At 45.2% G+C, this 19,149-nt stretch overlaps 1 protein-coding gene across 4 annotated transcripts in view; it reads left to right on the top strand.

Annotated features, from left to right (window-relative positions):
- The window catches only part of LOC146042297 (carnitine O-palmitoyltransferase 1, liver isoform-like), a 48,545-nt gene that overhangs the window by 8,464 nt on the left and 20,932 nt on the right, over nt 1-19,149 (top strand). For 2 of the 4 annotated variants that reach the window (XM_083162242.1, XM_083162243.1), the window contains exons 2-9: nt 568-733; nt 3,411-3,550; nt 4,894-5,065; nt 10,473-10,574; nt 11,547-11,684; nt 12,689-12,766; nt 13,445-13,552; nt 15,970-16,057. In XM_083162242.1, the coding sequence (XP_083018368.1) occupies nt 593-733; nt 3,411-3,550; nt 4,894-5,065; nt 10,473-10,574; nt 11,547-11,684; nt 12,689-12,766; nt 13,445-13,552; nt 15,970-16,057 (967 nt within the window). In that variant the 5' untranslated portion in view covers nt 568-592. Of the gene's footprint in view, nt 1-567; nt 734-3,410; nt 3,551-4,893; nt 5,066-10,472; nt 10,575-11,546; nt 11,685-12,688; nt 12,767-13,444; nt 13,553-15,969; nt 16,058-16,923; nt 17,009-19,149 lie in introns of all 4 variants that reach the window. The other 2 variants (XM_083162245.1, XM_083162244.1) reach the window with 2 other exon arrangements.

Genomic DNA, 19,149 nt, shown 5'->3' on the forward strand with positions numbered 1-19,149 from the left:
CGTCACGTGTTTTGAATAGCCTAAGAACAGTTTGAATAAATCTGAACTTGCACTAATTTGGCGGTAAGAACCGGGTAAATCTGAAGCCACACATCTCTACTTTTGAAAAGTCTCGTGGAGTGTGCAACAAAAATTTTTTGGGATTGACATCTAAAACTTGTTATAATGAGCCGTGTTTCAAATATGCCTCCATATTAAGCTGTTTTTACTACAGGTCAGGTGTCCCTTATCCGTGTGTTTAGAAAATCATGGTTTTTCAGGACGTCAGGGGACCAGGAAAGTATGGGGGGGGGGGGAATATTCCAAAAATCCCTTATCCAAAATGCACATGGTCCCGAGCATTTCGGATAAGGGATACTCAACCTGTATAAATATTTCTGCATGGCAAATTACACAAGTATATTGTTACTGCAAGCGGTTGCATAAAGTGTATTCTTCAAACTAAGTGCATCACTTTAAAGTTTGATTTTTTTTTTTTTGCTCGTTCATGCACCAGGAATAAAATAAAGGAGATCATTTATACACCAAGAGTAATAAATGTCCACATGTCTCTCTTATTATTTGCAGTGTTTGGGATTAAAGTGTTACCAACATGGCGGAAGCCCACCAGGCCGTGGCGTTCCAGTTCACAGTTACACCAGAAGGTATCGACCTCCGCCTGAGCCACGAGGCGCTAAAACAGGTCTACCTCTCCGGACTGCGATCATGGAAGAAGAAAGTAGCCAGACTCAGGGTGAGTAACGGACTCCTGTCCCAGCAGCATGTGACCCGTTCTGTCAGTAAGGACTGCTGGAGGGAGGGATGGATGATGCTGCTCGCTGCTGTGTGGGCTGGATTAGGCAATCGGAAACTGAAACCTGCAGGCGTTGTTAATAGGCTGTGGTTTTGGCAAAACCTGTTGGCACAGTCTTCTCGCAATCACCACAGGTGTAAGATCTCAGGGTGACAGCGAGCGTCTTGGCCTGGTTCCTTTTATGTTTTTGTGTATCTCAGCTTGGATTACAAAGCTCATATGATGAGGGTTACACTTCAGATGGATCCCAACCTCAATTAAATAACAGGGACTATGATTTGGTTTGTGGACCTGTTGATCACAGGGTATCTGGCTACAAAATGTCTAATGTATCCGATATTGACAAGTCAACATGATAGTGATTGGTTAACACAACATTTATAACCTTTTAAAAAAAATTTTGTTTTAATTATACTCTATCATTAATGCGGACTACGACTGGGAAGAGTATCCTGCCCGACTCTTCCTGTGTCGACATTTGTGCCCTAGCAAGGTTTTTCTACCTTTTTGTCCTAATTATCTTGTCGACCTTTTGACACTGGGACCAAATTATTGTGTATACGGTCGTTAGATTGACACAGTAAATGTCAACCACTGAAGGTCGACACCTGAAATTGGTCAACATGCTTACTGTCGATATCGTTGGAAGGTTGATACAAGCATTTGGTCGACATTGTCAAGCCATACTTCTTTTTATTTTTTTAAGCCGACATCTGCCGACAAGCGGTATTTCATGCCCTACCTTCCACTAGGGCGTGGAGGGAGAATATAATAGGCAGCGGTGCACCGATACGGTGCCCATGTCATCCATTGTCGACATTCGGGAGAAAAAAGGTGAAAAACCCATGTTGACCTTTTGACTGTCGACCTAGAAACTGTCCAACTTATGCTTGTGTCGACCTTCCAACCATGTCAACCTTAAGTATGTTGACCTATTTCAGGTGTTACCCTAACCCATGTCGATCCAGTGACCCATACCGAATTATTGACTGTCCACCTAATTGATCCATACCTGATCAGAGAACCACAATGTTAGACACCACTAGGCTATCCCAGAGAACCCTGTTGGGTGTTCTTTAGATGGGTCGGTAGGAGGAGGTGTCCCCTTGGGAGAACTCTAAGGTGTTCTATACTTGTGATGTGCTGCAAGCAACATTCGCCCTACCTGAAACAGGAAATGGGGTTATCTGCACCTTTACCCTACTACAGGGGTCCTAGATTACTGACATCACCTCACCTGTTTATTTCTTTTTCTGGGAGGAAATGTAAATAGATAAAGACGTTACTGGAACATTACCGCTCTCAAGTGACACTTGTGACTGTGGGCCTAGTTCAGACCTGCTTGCATGGCTGTGAATTAGCAGGCTGGGCGATTATCGATAGATACAGCCAGTAGTACGCATGCTCTAGGGAGTCCTGCGATAAAATTCTGCTACTTTTTTATCGCCGGCCGTTCGAAAGTTGATTGACAGGAAGCCAGCGTTTGGGGGGTGGCGACTGGCCATTTTCTGGGAGTACAAAGTACAATATAGTATTGTTTTGCGCTAATGACCAGATGCAGCAGGTTATGACATATAGGAAGGTCCACCAACCTTCCAAAACATAAAACAACAGTGAAAAGGGGGGGATATGTCAATGATCCAGCGCTTCGGAGGATTTGGGACTTACACTATAATAGTAACAGGAAGTCCAGAGAATGGTATTTCTCTTATTGAAGGGGAAAATCCAATTTTTTCCAGACCGACCATAGGGAATTCAATATGAGCAGAGACTTCGATAACCGATAACCACACACAAAGGGGGGGAACAATAAATTGTTCCCCCCCTTTGAAAAAGGGTATTGCGCAATTTTTTATCTCTTCCTAGACTACCTGAGAATTTGGGTTTGGAAGTGTGTGGTTATCGAAGTCTCTGCTCATATTGAATTCCCTATGGTCGGTCTGGAAAAAATTGGATTTTCCCCTTCAATAAGAGAAATACCATTCTCTGGACTTCCTGTTACTATTATAGTGTAAGTCCCAAATCCTCCGAAGCGCTGGATCATTGACATATCCCCCCCTTTTCACTGTCATTTTCTGGGAGTGTCAAGGAAAACCCAGGAGTGCCCATGAGTTTGAGAGCAAGTCATGTGACGTCAGCTCAGGCTTCGCAAGGCCTGCACTGGGCAGGATGTCACTCTGGTGGGGTAGCATGTACCTAATAGCAGCCCAGCGATCAGGTCTGAATTAGGCCCTGGAACACAGAATAGGGGTCACTCCAGGTCTACGCACCCCCATGTGTGCCCACCATAAACTAAGGCAAAGGTATAGTAAAATCTAGACTAATGCTGAACCCACACAGGATCTCTGTCAGTTCCGCACTGTAGGAGAACAGTAGGATGCCCTCTGGCATCTGATCAGACAGGTATGAGATAACAATCCTCTTCAGACCGCTTTTACCATCACACCCAATTACAATCCCGGTGATTTGGTGACTGATGATGTTACGGGAATTTCCAGCATTACTGGTTTGCAGCAAAAATATTTCCTTGATCATACATGTTGCGTTCGTTTTACACTGCTGTGAGTTTTTTTTTTTTTATGTTGGGATAACTGACCCCTTTATTTTCTATTTTTAGAATAGTTTTGTCACTGGAGTTTATCCTGCCAGTCCTTCAAGCTGGTTCTTTGTGGTAATTGCAATCTTGGGGACCATGTATGCCCGTGTGGATCCCTCCATGGGAATGATTGGAAAAATCAAAGAACATCTGCCAGCGAGGTATGTACTGCTGCAGGAGCGACGGGGGAGAGCATGCATGTCATGGTAGCACCACAGACAATGCACCTGATATGTCACACCGACCTGCAGGATCGGGCGATATGTTGTCTAGTGTGTTCCCAGTTTTAGCAGCACAGACAGAGAAATAAAGTACCAGCCAAACAGCTCCTGTCATTTTTCAAACACAACCTGCACCATGACACGTAGGACCTGATTAGCTGGTACTTTATCTCTCTACTTTATCTCCTCAATGCTTATCCCCCCCCCCCCCTGTATTTTGTATTGCAGATTCATATGTCCATGTGTTACTATATCGCTACTCATTCTATTATAAATATACTCAGAAACTTTGTGGTTGATTCAGAGCTAAAAAATGCCCCCCCAAACCGGCTGCCCCGCACATTTACTTATGCAGCAGCGTTGAGGTCAGGAGCGTTGGTACTGGAGTGTGGAGGTGCATCCAGGAGCGGTGCTGTGTGGGAGAGTGGGCGGTGCAGGCTGCGCAGCGTGACCTCTGACCATGTCATGCTGCACAGGGCCGCACAGCCAGATACGGGATCAGCCGGGCAGCGTCTGAGGTGCTCAGACACTGTCCAAAATCTAATCCTGGCAATTTTAGGGCCGATCCCGGGATTGGCCACCCTAGTCTCAAGGGAGCTTCATAATTTACAAAACACCTTTTAATACAGAGCAATATACCCCAATTGTTGGTGTAACCTATTTACCTCTTCGAAGCTCGCTGCCGGCGCGAGCACTCCTGGAATATTTCCGGGCATGCCCGTGGTGCATTCAGTAGTGCACCACCCATCACACACACACATCCCATCGTTCAATCCCCCCTTGTCGCTCATCCCATAGATTCTATGCCCCAGCTCCTCTGACGCATCCAGGGGACCAGCGACAAATCCTTCAGTAGTGAACCTACTGGCCTGGGAGGTTTGTCCTGCACCAGAAAAACTCACCACTGAAGGGGTTCATATTTTGTGTTGCGTATCTCGCCCCCTCCCCGCTCTTTTTTCCCACTGTATGTTTTCCTTGCTTTCTGTGTACCCCTCTGTTTTCCAGCTCAGTCTTGCAATACATCTCTTGACATATCTCTTTTGATTACTTACTTTTGACCTTGTTGGTGTATTTGATGTTATTCTGCATGACGTACATTATGTATTTCCTATTGGGCTTTTATATTACATAATTTTTTCAATAAAAACAAGTAACAAAGTCTTGTGCAGAATCTCATCCTGTTCTTTCATGACCCTTCAGAACTTTACAGTTTATTTTATTATCTTTTTAAATGTGCAGGCTTTATGTATTTTTAGTAAATATGCCCCCTTGTATCTCTGCAGCAGCTACCTCTCTCACCAAGGACAGAGTATACTCAGCGCCGTGCTCTTCTCCACTGGCCTTTGGTTCGCACTTATCACGACGATGCGCTACATCCTGAAACAGCTCCTGTCGTACCATGGCTGGATGTACGAGCAGCATGGCAAGATGTCGGCTACCACCAAGCTGTGGCTGGTAAGGAGCTTGCCTTCATTTTCACCATTAAACCTCCAGATTCAATTTGTAGTTGTTTGCTTTACTGATGTAACGGTTAGCATTACTGCCTCACAGCGCTGAGGTCATGGGTTCCATTCCCACCATGGCTCTAACTGTGCAGAGTTTGTATATTCTCCCCGTGCTTGCGTGGATTTCCTCCGGGTACTCCGGTTTCCTCCCACAATCCAAAAATATACTGGTAGGCTAATTGGCTCCCAACAAAATTAACCCTAGAATGTCTGTGTGTGCGTGTACATGTGGTAGGGAATATAGATTGTAAGCTCGACTGGGGCAGGGACTGATGTGAGTGTTCAAATATTCTCTGTGAATCGCTGCGGAATATGTGTGCGCTATATAAATAACTGGTAAAAAATAAATGTATGTATTCATTTTCATCATTTTCATCAACATTGTCCTGTAAGTTTCATTCCGCAATAGCTTGATAGCTAAAGGTATTCAGGATGATCTTTGTGACAGCCTCTGTCCCCACCAATGTGCACGATGCTGGTCCTACTATGCATCGCAGTAGCTGTGGTGTTCTCTGGGTGATTGCTGTTTGACTTTGAAAATGAAATCCTAAAGGTTCCACTGTGGTCTTCTCAGATCATAAGAAACTTCTCCTTCATCCAGCCTGATGCACACTGCTACTGTGCATTTGAGTTGGATCAGTCAGTAAATGTGTGTTTCTTTTTGCAAAGATGACTTTGACTTTCTATTTATGATGTTGACGATGTTTTCCTGAGACATGTCATTCCGATTCCATTTTGCCATACTGTAACCCCTGTGTCCAGAACACAGGAAGTGATCTGATAGAAATTCCTGCAGCTCCCGTTACGTTGCGTTAGAGGCCTTGTGGTGCCTTCCACATACTACAACAACTCCGGAGAGACCTTCTGGTCTTGGCGATGTCCATGTTGTGTCACATTTTCTCCACTTGTTAATGGTAGCTATCAAGGAGCTTCATAGTACGTCTTGCCTCCCTTTCTACAATGAGATCCTGTACAGGCTGCAAAAACTCCTTGCGGATCATGGCTGTACCAGAAGGGTGCAACCAAGAAACTGCAGGGAGATCCTACAGGAAGAGCTGGTCATTGAGATTAATCACAGTCCCTGTCGTTACTGGCAGGTGTTGGTTGAATAGGTTTAAACAACATTTTGATTGTAATTAGTTAACTCTGAACACAGGTACAGCGCAGTCATATTGAAAGGGTGTGCGCACTTACACAACCATGGTGTTGTAGGGTCTGTTTTTCACCTCTTAACACCTTTTCCCTAAAAACATTTTTTTCTTTTTTCTTTTCTACTTAAGTTTTGTTTCATGAAAGGTGAAAAGGGACTGATATGATTTATCTTGAGTCCAGGCTTCACATTGCGGAATCTTAAGGTGCTCATACACGGTACAATTGTTGGGTGCGAAAACGATGCGTGCTCCTGTCACACATCTCATCGCACAGCTCAAAAAAGTATGTGGTGCATACTCATTGCATTGCAAAACCTATGTGATGCGATGAGATCTAGACCAAATTATATACAATAATTGTACCGTGTATGGGCACCTATAAGGTGCCCATACAAGCACCGATTTCCCGGTACTTTTTGTGCTAAATCGCATTACATGCGTTGTGCGTGCGATGCGATCAAAAGACAGTACAAAAAGTATGTGCAGCCCATAGTTTTTGTACTGTACGAAGAGATGCCGCTGGAGCGCGCATCTCATCGCATAGCATTGCACCCGGAAAATCGGTGCGTGTATGGGCACCTTTACACTTTGAATAAGGGTTGTTTTTGTCCCCTGTATCTTGTAACGTCTAGTATAACAGTGGTAGTGTATAGTGTAGTCTGTGCCTTACAGGTGACCTCTGACACCCATCACCCACCTACCTTGTGTAATGTATAAGCGCCAGGTACGGATGAATCATTTGTAGCATTAAACTTTGAACTTTTTGATGCTGGGTTTGGTCTGCATTGGTGAGAAATGCGAAATATCTCTACTGCTATACAGAAGAGGGTGGAACCAATAATGGGAACAATTCAGCGCTGCATAGCTCATCATTGGAGATGAATAATTGAGAGGGAGGGGGGGAGGGGGCTCAAAGAATGAGATACTATTTGAAAATCTTTATTTTTCAACAACAAATGCATTTTTCCACTAATTGATGCTTCCCTCCTTCTCTTCATACTGTTATCTACTGGTGGTGATATACCGAGCTCTTTCAGCTAATTTTTACTTTTACCAGGTACAGTACCTTGCTAGGGGTGTTACAACGGGCCCGCCCAGTGTTTCATGGATGGGCCCCTCAGAACGCCCCATTGCGGGCGACTTTCTCTGCATCAGGCCACAATGCCTTATGGTTACTATAACTGATGTAAGTGCAGTCCTCTCTCACACGCCTCCTTGGCAAAACCCAGAAAAGCTGCGATCAGAACCTGCGCTGGTGTTTGGCTGGGATACATCTAATGCACCTCTGCTAGTACACATAGTCCTGGCATTCTACAGGACTGTATTGTTAAGAGAAAATAGGTCTTATTTCATAACATGGTTATAATAGAACTGATGTGTTCTATTCTAGAGCCGCCAATCCAGTATTCACTTTCATCAGGCTAATTTGCTAACCGGACCGGCCATAACTATTATAGTCAGATGATACCATTGGAAGATCGCTGCAATGTTTGTCCTGTGTTATTTTACACCGCCACAAAAACTCGGGTTTTCCCTTGTGGACCCTGGACAGCGGCAGTGTAAAAGGGGTTAACCCGTGTCCATATGCACGGGACTTCTGGCCAGGTCTTGACCAGGGTAGAACATGGGCAGGACCTTGGTAGCACGCAGTGAAAATGGGTATGCCAGATCATCCGACCCGGCTTCAGATTACAGCAATGGGGGCGTAAACTGGAGGTCGCGCGAGGGGCTGTGCAGACAGCAGCAGAGGTAGGGAGGAGGTGAATGGATGTCTGTGTGCAGCATCCATTCACCTCGCGGACGTGGGCTTGGGGGGGGGGGGGGGGGGGGTCGGTCACTGGAGGCTGAGGGTAGCCCAGCAGCTTTTCCTTGGTGCTGGACTTGCCCCAGCGCGGCGGTCGGCAGTCCCGGCGCTTGGAGGGGATTTCAACTCCAAGCGTCGTCCCCGTTTACACTGCGGGTCGGCACCGCAGTGTGCACGGACCAAAATCCCGTATCCAACCTGGCTTGGAAGTTGGAACCGTGTTCCAAATACCGGGATTTTGTTGTAAAAGTGGTATAAATGAAGTCTTCAGTAATAGAGATCTACGTATATTTTTGTATAAAGCAGCATGTGCAGGAATTGTGGTTAATGTGAGAAATGCTGTGTAGAATTAGTGAATTTCTTATTATTAGGCAAAGCAGAAAGAATGTGAGTAGGACTGATACCAATTGGGACCAGTCAACTCACAAAACCTGGCGCTCTTATATAGTGATTTAATTTCTGTGCTCAAAATATGCACCTATGTGATTTAATTCACTTGCTGCTGCTGCTGCACGTGTTATGGGTTTTCAACACATCGCGCTGCTAAGTGATTAATAAACTCTGTGTAGTGATTTATGACCAAAAATAACACTGGACACTCTTTATAAGATTATTATTTATATATTGTAAAAATATGAAGGAAAAAACATACAATTAAACAGTACAATTTATACTAAAAAAGCACCTTAATAATAATAAAAAGCATAAATATCTCAATAATTAGGCACGTGTGTCTCCAGGGATTAATTGGGCTCTCCAATGAAACAAATAATCAAGTATGAGCAGTAATTATCCATTTAAGAATCACAAGTTCCCAGTACGCGATGGTAATTGTAATGCCAATTAGCATGTATACTAAACATGCACTAGATGTAAGGCCGTTCATCCAAAGGCAACAGTAACTGTAGTTGAATTTGTAGCAATAAAGTTTCTCACCTATAGATGGTTGTGGTGGCGGGGAGCTTACTTAGCTGTGGCTCAACCCTGATGTGCTGTTTGTAGAAGTGGTAGATGCGCATTTATACAAATCTTCTAAAGCAGGGGTGTCAAACACAAGGCCCGCGGGCCAAATCCGGCCCGCCAGACCTCTTCATGTGGCCCGCGCAGCCGCCGCCAGCCTTCACCTTTTATTCTCGATTTTATTTTTTAAACAAGAAAGTCGCCTCTTCAGCGCATGCGCGGCAGCCTACAAGCCAGAGAACGTCTGCCCTCTAGCGCAGTGCCGCCGGCCGTCAACCCCTCCTCCGCTCCCACCTGCTGTATAGGAGCCAGAGAGAGGAAAGAGCAGGTCCGTCGTGGTGAATGGTGCTGCTGCTGCTGTGCGCTCCAGGTCACTTACTGCTGAGTGTGCACTGCACAGTGACCGGGAGCACGCTGCACCCCACTCCTGGATTGATAGTGCGAGAAGCGCTACTCACAGGAGGGAGGGGGAAATGCGCCTGTGTGAGAGCGCAGCTGTGTCCTTGGTGGTGGAGCAGCTCAGACTGGAGTGGACGCATCAGAGCGGGTAAGTGTCAAACTCTCTGCCTGTGTGTGTGTGTGTGCACTGGCACTTTGCAACCCATCATTAATTGCTGTGTCCCATGATAATAAGCAGGACATATGCCCTAAGACTGAGTGCTGCCCCCCTGTGCAGGCAGCGTGTGCCCTAATGCACTGCAGTTCACAGCAATAGCAGGAGGGAATGCTACTGCTGAGTTACAGTGGTATTATTTGGGACATACTTGTATGAAGGACACTATTATGATAATAAAGAGTGGACACATAGTCCTACAGATACAACCGGCCCTTTGAGGGTGACCAAACTGCTGATGCGGCCCCCGATGAATTTGAGTTTGACACCCCTGTTCTAAAGAGTGTCCAGTGTTATTTTTGGTCATAAATCACTACTCAGAGTTTATTAATCACTTAGCAGCGTCAATGTGTTGAAAACCCATCCATTTCTCCAATGTATTATTATTATTATTATTAATTACGTTATTTATATAGCGTGCACATATTCCGCAGCGCTGTACAGAAAATATTTGAACATTCACATCAGCCCCTGCCCCAGTGGAGCTTACAATCTATATTCCCTACCACATGTACATGCACACACAGACATTCTAGGGTTCATTATGTTGGCAGCCAATTAACCTACCAGTGTATTTTTGGATTGTGGGAGGAACCGGAGTACCCGGAGGAAACCCACGCAAGTACGGGGAGAATATACAAACTCCACACAATTAGGGTCATGGTGTATATTGCTCTATGATAAGTTAATGGTGCTCAGATAGCTGTAAAATAAATGTATTGGGTTCCCCACACTTGTGTTACAAGTTTATAGAGGAATCCTTTTTTTTTTATTTATTTTTTATATTATAGTGTTTCACTTCTATTGTATTCTGTATTTATCATTTTAGACTTTGGTGAAGATATTCTCGGGCCGTAAACCGATGTTATACAGTTACCAGGCGTCGCTGCCTCGCCTTCCCGTTCCAGGAATTAAACTGACAATGCAGAGGGTGAGTCCGTACAGACGGGTGCACGGATTATTATGACCTTTGGGCCTGCTTCTCCCTCATTGGATATCAGGATGCCGCATTGTACCGCAGCTCGCACTCACTGCATTCTCTGTAGGTCCTAATGCAGCGTTCATTGGGAAAGTGGCTGTCACACCATTTTCCCAGAGACCTGTGCATACGCAGTGGAACAGTGCTAGGGTACCTTAGTGCCCAGAGCCTACACCGCTGCCTGCTAGAGAGGAGGGGGTGCCTTTCTAGAAGCGCACATGTACAGTATATTATATAGGTGTTGGATATAAACATTGTACACAACAGCTGTACAACCCAGCGACTCAGAATGTGAGGAATGCAGAAAAAGTGTCTCCTCTCTTTCCCTTAGAAAGCACATTACATGGCACTGCTTGCATTCTGCAGTGTAAGGGTTAGAACAGTCATGCCAAACTTCCCCCATCGGCAAGCCTAGTACCATTGCACTCTGCAAATGTCTGACTTTTATTTTGCAAAAATGCATCTTAAAGCCCCCATTCACTTGCAATTTAGGACGGTTTCTCCCAACGACCGTTCGGGCCGAAAAATGGGGTGAAAACATCCCAAATCACATGTTATTTACATTCCATCTGATCCGATGCGTAGTCCCATGCGCATCGAAGTTGGAGGCCGGTCTTACCTGCATGTCTGACCTCTGGCTTTGTCTCAGCGGCGTGGAACGGGATCGCATGCAGAAGGACCACATGCATGCGATCCCGGGCGGCTCAGTGGGGATCGGATGGCCATACACTGCTCCGACTTCCCGTAGTAGTGTACGGCAACCTTAAAGCCCCTGACATTAGCAGCATTGTACGGGCTCTGACTCGCTCACGCCAGTCATCTCCCACTGCATGACTTATTGAGGTTGGATGTAGGAGGACACATCTGTACAGTGCTGTGTATACAGTATGTGTGTGTTTATGATGAACACCATGTTGTCCGCAGTATTTGGAGTCAGTGAAACCCCTGATGAGTGACGAGGAGTATAAGCGGATGACTGCACTAGCCAAGGACTTTGAAGTGACTCTTGCACCCAGACTGCAGTGGTATCTGAAGCTGAAATCCTGGTGGGCCTCTAACTATGTAAGTGTACAAAAAATTGATCACCAAGATAATGTCCAGTCATAGGGTAGACTCCCTAGTCCAGTAGCGATGGGGGTTTTCTCATGTTAGATGTGGGTCGTTTCTAGATCTGAGCGTATTTCTTTTTGATTGCTGTACATAGTGGCGGCTTTGAACTCTCTGGGAGAAATAGAGTTTTCTATAAAATGTTGTCTCGACTCCTACCTCTTCCGCATCGACGTCTTTAAGGGGGCAATTCAATTGTTTATTACCCCCTGATCTCCTGTCTAAAGTGACGGTGATCACAGAGATATACAATTGTTGCTTTTTATCGCACGTATCATGCTCATGATAGTTGGATATAGCCGCACATAATGGATAAACCCAACGAAACAAGCCTCAGCTTGCCTCCTTGGAGGGAGCTGAAGTGCAGGCACTGGCAGCTGATTGCGCTCCAACAGAGCAGCAATTGAATTGCTCAGCTGGATCGAATTGATAAAACAATTGAATTACCCCCCTTCCCTGTAAATAGGTGGAAACGTCGCCACTAGAAGTAGCAGCAGGTAAAAACTCCGGAGTGGCTGAAGCGCAGACCATACTTTGCGTGGTAAGGGAGAGCTGGTTAGCACACATAAGTATACATGCAATGTTATATGTACAGTAATATATGTTGTGATTGTCCTACCACAGGGATCAGCAGCGTTGTTTGTTTAACAGCAGCATTCTTCTTTACTTCTCCTTCTAAGCCCCCCCCCAGACTCCCATTGGCTAGTTTCACAGGAGTCTGGGGGTGGGCTTAGAAGAAAAAGTGGCGTTGAATTCCGCTGGGTCCCGGGTGATGCGGCTGTGGGACTGCTGATTCCAGAGGTTAGACAGCCGCACGTGTATTTCATATAACATTGAAATGTAGGTTTAGGTGCTGTTTGAGAAGTCCACCCTGTATACTGTGTATCCTTAAATATTAATTTCCTGTAATTTATTCCTGACTTCATTGCATAAACAACATGGTTATCCCTATATCCTAGGTGAGCGATTGGTGGGAAGAGTATATTTATCTGCGTGGAAGAGGTCCTATTATGGTCAACAGCAACTATTATGCCATGGTAAGCAATGAGTAAATCAGCCGTTATGTCTCTCCGCTAGGGTAAAACCTAATGTATACAGCAACTCGATTATTACCCAGACTGGTACAGAGACGGACACAAGTACATTAGTGTGGTTCTGGAGAAATCTCAAATCTGCCGCTTGTGTAGGAAGACACCCAATAAACGACCTTGTGAATAAACCCTATGGGTGCCCAGCTTGACCATCAGAAGCCATGTTTACTGTTTAAACGATTGTGGTTTCAAGCCATGTCACACACTCCTGAGATGGTTACGACCTGCCTGTTTGCGTTCGGCAGGGAGGCGTTTACATGCTCGCTAGGCAGAGAATATATGTAGCTTAGCGAGAAGGTCTGAATCAGGCCCCTTACTCCTAGAGTGTCTTCTGTAAGTTTTACCAGGATATATTCTCAGGGGTAAATTTACTAAAACTTCCAAAATTTCCCAATCACTGAGAGGGGTTTGCACAAGTCAGGGTGGGTGCCGGATGACTGACCGCCGACAGTTGGGCTCTCGTCTGTATAACTGCCCAACAGTCGGAATCCCAACAAACAGGGGCTATTCAGCTGCATGAAGGGAAGGATCTGCGTCAGGAGCTTCATTCATACCTTGCTATTGGGAAATAGGGGACATCTGGGATTTGTCAAACATTTTATAACTTGTGCGTATTTATTCTAGGACTTTCTCTATGTCATCCCGACCCCAATCCAGGCAGCGCGGGCCGGTAACGCTGTCCACGCTCTGCTCTTGTATCGCCGCAAACTCACTCGGGAGGAACTGAAGCCGGTAATGATCCTGTGCTTGTGTGTTGTGGAAGACCTGCTTGTGTTACTCTGCCTGTGGTGTTCAGTATAATATGTGCCCTGCTGCTTATAATATACTTTGGGCCTAATTCAGACCTGAATTCTGTCCCGTTTCCAATGGTGGGGCTCTGCACATGAGCAAATATATGCGCAGGGGAACCCCCAGCGTTTTCTGGCCGTCCCCATGAAAATGCTGGATGCTCCCCAGCCGATGCTTGCTCGGGCGGGCGGCTGACGTCACATGACTCCAGCACCCAGCCCTCTTTTTGGCCCTCTCTGGCAGAAATAAGTCAGCCTAGATTTGACTTCAGGTCTGAATTATGCGGCTGCATGCGAGGGGATATGTAAGCGTACACGGGCCCTTTATACCACTTGATGTGAATGAACAGTACAGAAATATATTATATTATGGGTGAGATTTAATAGGATGAGAGATTCAGGAAGTGAGAGATTTGGTGAGAAATCTCCAGGTTTTTTTTTTTAAAGCGGCAATCATTTACACTGCAAAACCAGTGTGATTTTGTAGTGTACATGATTGCCGCTTTAAAAAAAAAAAAAAAACCTGGAGATTTCTCACCAAATCTCTCACTTTCTGAATCTCTCATCCTATTAAATCTCACCCTGTGTTTTTTAAGCTGGCGTGCAGGGAACACCTAGCCAACAATCCAACAGTCCCATCCACTAGGGGGCACTAAGTGCCGAAGACCGGACTATTCTCTAGAACGGGTACGGTATATTAGATCTACAATGCCTACAGTCATAAGGTCGACCACCATTGGTCGACAGGGTCAAAAGTTTGACAGTCATAAGGTTGACCTTCAAAAGGCTGACATGGACAGAATTTCGACATGAGTTTTTCATGTTTTGTTTGGTGTCTATGTCGACATAGGTCGGTATGGACACCATCTAAGTGTACCGCGTTATTAGATTCTCCCACCACGCCATACTGTACCACCTGTCGACACATGTCGCCTAAAAAAAAGCTAATTTTTTGGCCATGTCGACCTTTTTACTGTTGACCTAGACACTGTAGATGTAATGACTGCATACCCTCTAGTACAGGGGTTCTCAACCTCGGTCCCCAGGACGGCCCAACAGTTCAGGTTCTCCCAGTCACCTCGCAGGTGCACTCATTACTCACTGACACATTTGAATAGATCCACAGGTGGAGATAATTACTTCACTTGTGATTCTGTCTGGAGACCTGGAAAACGTGAACTGTTGGGGGAATCCTGAGGGCCGAGGTTGGGAACCGCTGCTCTAGAACCTTCTTCAATTTACCACTAGCCATAATGGTATATTCAGCGTGGCATGGAGAGCGATTCTGTGTCCCCCGATCGTGCTGAAGGAGAAATCTATAACGGTTTTGTGTTAATTCACCATTAACTTGTAGATTTGATTTACTGGCTGTATTACATACAGGTTTTCCAGGTAATTTTTTTCTTAAGGTGCTAGGACACACACCCTTGCTACTAGTGCTGGCCGTTACGATTTCAGTTTATCTTTCATCTATGAAATAGGCTTAAATATAAATATACCAGCACTTATCAGGGATTTGGTTTTGTCTGCCTAAGACAGGCAAAATCCTTTCTCTGGTAACCATTCTTTCTGCGATAGCTGTCGATGGGGCGCCAGTGTAGTACTGGATTTTTCAGGAAATTTAGGGCCTTATTCTAGTTCACTCTTTCTGACCAAATCCTTCTTAGATGGACAAAACCATGTGCACTGCAGGTGGGGCAGATGTTACTTGTGCAGAGAGAATTAGATTTGGGTGGGGTTTTACTTCAAAGTGAGATCTATATTGCAGTGTAAAAATAAAGCAGTCAGTGTTTACCCTGCTCAGAAACAAAATAACTCACCCAAATCTAATTCTCTCTGCACGTTTTACATCTGCCCCCCCTGCAGTGCACATGGTTTTGTCCGTCTAAGAAGGATTTTGTCAGAGTGAACTAGAATAAGGCCCTTAGTTCTACTTTGACTTCTTCTTTGAGAAAATGTTTTGAAAACTCATGCATAGAATATAAATGTGTCCGTGTATTTTCCTTATAAATGAAACAATTTGAATAACCGTTCTAAAGGATTCCAAGGCCTATATTCAATCAGCGGCAAAAATGCTGCTGCGCACGTGACCACTTACTACAGTATCCTATGGTATATTGCCTGCATGCTGCAATGGCTTGCTAGGAGAAATCTGTGATGTTAGTGATCATGTGAGAACGGACAGAACGCCGTCACCTCACAGCCATTGCCGCTCATTGAAAACCCCCCCCATTAGTGTGTTTTTTCTGTCCTGATGGGTTGAGTGGGTCAGAATTTCAGCTAGAGGTTCATCTCAACTCTCTCACATTGTGTTATCTCCCCTCATGGCATGTCTGCGATGGTTCCCTTGCCTAATAACAGAGCAGGGTTCCAGGATCCATTATCCCGCTGTGCTCGTCTCAGTGGGAGCGGACCTTTAACACCACTCGCATACCCGGAGAGGAGACAGGTAAGAGAGAGCGGGTGTTCTAGAATCAGACTCATCCCCTCGGCCTACATGGTAAATGGGATCTAACAACCGACCAGTTTGTTTCTCTCTCTCTTTCTGATTTGTTTGCGGAAACTGCTTCCATGAAAGTTTTTGGGTTTTGTATTTAGAGCTTTGCGTCAATACGTCTTGGGAGCAACCATTGGCTTTTCACAATGTGGCGCCATATGCTTTTGAAACTTTACCGGTTTCCTGTGTAAATCGGCATCTGGTTTATTCCAAGCCACATTTTGTGTTTTGTTTTTTTAAATCAAAACTAACTAAAGAATTCGAAAACACAAAACTCATAAAAAATCTCCAAATATAATCCCCAAAAACCTAATAACAATTAAACTAGCGACCGGAACTCCTTGGAGGGGGTGATGGTTCATCTGTCATATTTCTGCATGTGTGACCGCTGATATTAACATGGATATTTGTTCTGTTAATATAGTATGTTCTTCCTATGACGGTGGAATGTCTTTAATGATTACTGTACTCTTTGCCTCCCCTTTTTCTCCCCCTTCTTTTTCTTTCTTTTTTATTTTGTGCTTGTTTTTTTTATGTTGTCCGTTTCCACCATGCTTTGTTTATTAATCGATCACCCACAATATGCACAAATCAACCCTACTTATTTTGCGTTACACCCCGTTTATGTTTTTCATTTGCACGATGCCCCTTTTCCCACCAATCTTTGTTATTTGCACTCATTCATCCATGGACCTTGCTGCCTCCCCCCCCCCCCCCCCCCCCCCCCCCTGCTCATCTATCTCCCCCCCCCCCCCCCCCACCCCCCTCACCCCACCATATGTTTTGGTGTGCGGCTTTCGTTTCCCCCTCCTATGCAGCTGATGATCCAAGATTGCTTGCCGATGTGCTCAGCTCAGTATGAGCACATGTTTAACACGGCACGTATCCCAGGATTAGAGACAGGTAGGAATAATCTTGTACATCTGGATCAATTATATAGAAACGCCTAGGGCCTCATCCTTACTGGCAGGCATTTTATTAGAGCATCTTTAATGATGAGATAAGTAGACTGGTCTGGAATTAGCACCCATTGGGCATAATTCAGAGTTCTACGTAAATGTAACACTTAATTCAGAACTCCTCTGTTTAATGATCAGCGCACGTAGTAGATATGCACTGCGTATTAGCTGACCTTGGCTTACGATCTCGCTCGCGGTGTCCTACAGGCGGTGCATGATTGGATGGGCGGCATTCCGTAGCTTGAGCCACTTTTCCTGGCTTTGGCAGCACCCCCCATATCTTTGTAGGATGCCAAGGTCTGCTTGCTGGCAGGGGAGTACTGTAGTACATTCTGACGACCAACTGTACTGTAGTACATCCTGGCCGCAAGGGTCTTCAGATGCAGATCTGCGATGCCGGCAGGAGGTGGCTTTTTTTTTTTTCAGGCTTCTCCAGCGGCATTAGCATATTTCGTCTTTGAACACAGCCGCGATAGAAATAGCATCCAACTCTGAATTAGGCCCATTGGGGCAGATGTATTAAGCCTTAACAAGAGATAAATGCAAGGGTGATAAAGAGAGATAAACGTCCAGCCAATCACCTGCCAACTGCCATGTTACAGGCTGTGTTTCAAAAAAAAGTCAGTAAGGAGCTGATTGGCTGGACGTTTGTCTCTCTCTTTAGCACCCTTGCATTTATCTCTTGTTAAGGCTTAATACATCTGCCATAAAGTTTCTAATGTTGCCTAATGTTTCCGAACCCATCTCACCTGTGAAATATGCAGTAGAGAATGCTACAGCCAGCTACACATACTACAAAGAGTAAAGCTGCTAATGCAATGCCAGTGTGTGATTGGCCCAAGGCTTCTGGAAACGTACACGTCACTTTTAAGCATGCCACATTGTTTCATTGTCAGCGGTAACTGGGACACCTCTTTCTAGTAAGCCACACATTCTGGGTAATAAATGGTTACCTTTGAGGTTCTTCCTCTATTTTCACTATATAGTGAACATTATCAAAAAGCACTTTTGTTCCTGAGTCTTGTAGAGGGAAATGCACATAGGTCAGGTGTTTTTTTTTTTGTAGTATGACTAGGACGCACGATGAGACTGTGTGCTGATAAATTTGATATGCAACTCTGTGTGCGACTAAGGTGACCAATCACCGGATTGGAACAGGCGGGATCCTGGTATTTGGCCCCAAATTTGCCAGGATTTGAATCCCAGTATTGTTTTTTCCAATCCCGGAATGTCGGGATTAGACTGCACATGCGCAGTCTGATTTCGGGCAGTGTCTGAGCACTAGCTCAGACGCTGCCCGGCTGTTCCCATCCCAGCTGCACAGTGTAACGTGGTCACGCTGTGCAGCCAGCCAGCCACACCGCTGCTCTCGAGTTCTGCCCACTCACCACCAGGGATTCCCTGCCGCTCCCACACGCCTGTGTAAGTTAATGGTGGGCAGTTTGGGGAGGCTTTTTTTATTTTATTTTTTATTAGGGAGGCCAATCTAGGGATTGAGCATTTTTCAATTCCAAAATCCCGGGATGGAAAAAATGCCCCGGGATTGGCATCCTTATGTGCGACTGAGTCTCTGAATCTGTATACAGACTTTTTTTCTAAGCCAAGTTCTACTGTGCTTCATATACAAAGTCACATATTGAATCCGTCACATATCAGATTAATAGCACACTTTCTCCGTGTGTCATAGTTGCTTTGCAGAGTTACCCAGGTCCTGTTGGTTCTGTCACACCGGGAATGTCCCTCTGTGGGGCATATTGAGAATAGATGTATGTAGAGCACATTCACAGTCCACACACATTCAGTCCATCCCTCTATATTGGCTATAAGTAAAGGTTTGATACTACCTGTTAGTTGTCATATTTTCAAGTCCTTGATCTAGTCACCCCCAATACAGAGAGGAGAAGCTAAAGAGCTGGAAGAGGGAGTAAGGGGATTATGGGAAGAAAACACAAACCCAATGGCTGCTAGTATGTACAACGGGGAACACCGCATGTCAGCGTTATATAATACAACCGAAAATAAAGAGAGACCAGACTTCTCTCGTAGCTGATTTGTCTCCTTTAGTAGACGAATAGACTGTCATCT

The sequence above is a fragment of the Crinia signifera genome, chromosome 19, assembly GCF_055691185.1.
Source record: "Crinia signifera chromosome 19, ASM5569118v1, whole genome shotgun sequence".
Lineage (NCBI taxonomy): Eukaryota > Metazoa > Chordata > Amphibia > Anura > Myobatrachidae > Crinia > Crinia signifera.